The sequence below is a fragment of the Etheostoma spectabile genome, chromosome 5 (assembly GCF_008692095.1).
Source record: "Etheostoma spectabile isolate EspeVRDwgs_2016 chromosome 5, UIUC_Espe_1.0, whole genome shotgun sequence".
NCBI classification, from domain to species: domain Eukaryota; kingdom Metazoa; phylum Chordata; class Actinopteri; order Perciformes; family Percidae; genus Etheostoma; species Etheostoma spectabile.
The window spans coordinates 10,841,029-10,841,580 of NC_045737.1; the positions used below are offsets into that span (position 1 = coordinate 10,841,029).

A 552-nucleotide genomic window follows, 5' to 3' on the forward strand; every position below is an offset into this window, starting at 1 on the left:
TAATAGCTGGTTTGATTTGCATTGAGAGATGATTTTATGGAAAGTTACCTATGCCTGTCACATATGAGAAGGGTTTTAGAGGAGATTGGCTGAGCGTGCATTGCTTTGTGTGTGATATCAATACATATCTGTGAGATTCATGTTCTATTTCATTTGTCTTTAAGGTCCTACAACCTTTTTTAACACCTGAGTGACCTCACTGCAGCACACATATTCTAATAGCCCACTTTATCCTGAAAGAAAGGATGTTCATATCCTGACTGTAGAAAACAGGGTTGATGTTTTACAAGCTTTTTTAGAAAATCAAACCAGCTGGACAATAAATTGTAAGAAAGTACCTTAGGTCTCACAGAATCTTTTATGTCTTTTCATTGAAGTGGTGGACTAGAGGTCGTCTACCCAGACCTGGATGTTGATGAATGCCTCGTAATTCCAAAGGACCTTAGAGAAAAGATGAGCACGGTTTGGACCGCACCAAATATACACTTCCCTGGAGCGAAAAAGGTAAGTGTGTGTGTGTGTGTGTGCGTGTGTGTGTGTGTGTGTGTGTGT

General features: G+C 40.0%; 1 protein-coding gene and 1 long non-coding RNA gene across 3 annotated transcripts in view; one reads left to right on the forward strand and one right to left on the reverse strand.

Moving 5' to 3' along the window:
* Nucleotides 1–552, reverse strand: part of LOC116690232 (uncharacterized) — a 9,789-nt gene that overhangs the window by 9,128 nt on the left and 109 nt on the right. The window lies entirely within an intron of this gene.
* The window catches only part of pebp4 (phosphatidylethanolamine binding protein 4), an 83,397-nt gene that overhangs the window by 3,501 nt on the left and 79,344 nt on the right, over nucleotides 1–552 (forward strand). For both annotated transcript variants that reach the window (XM_032517054.1, XM_032517055.1), the window contains exon 3: nucleotides 378–504. In XM_032517054.1, coding sequence (XP_032372945.1) covers nucleotides 378–504 — 127 coding nt within the window. The remainder of the gene's footprint in view (nucleotides 1–377; nucleotides 505–552) is intronic.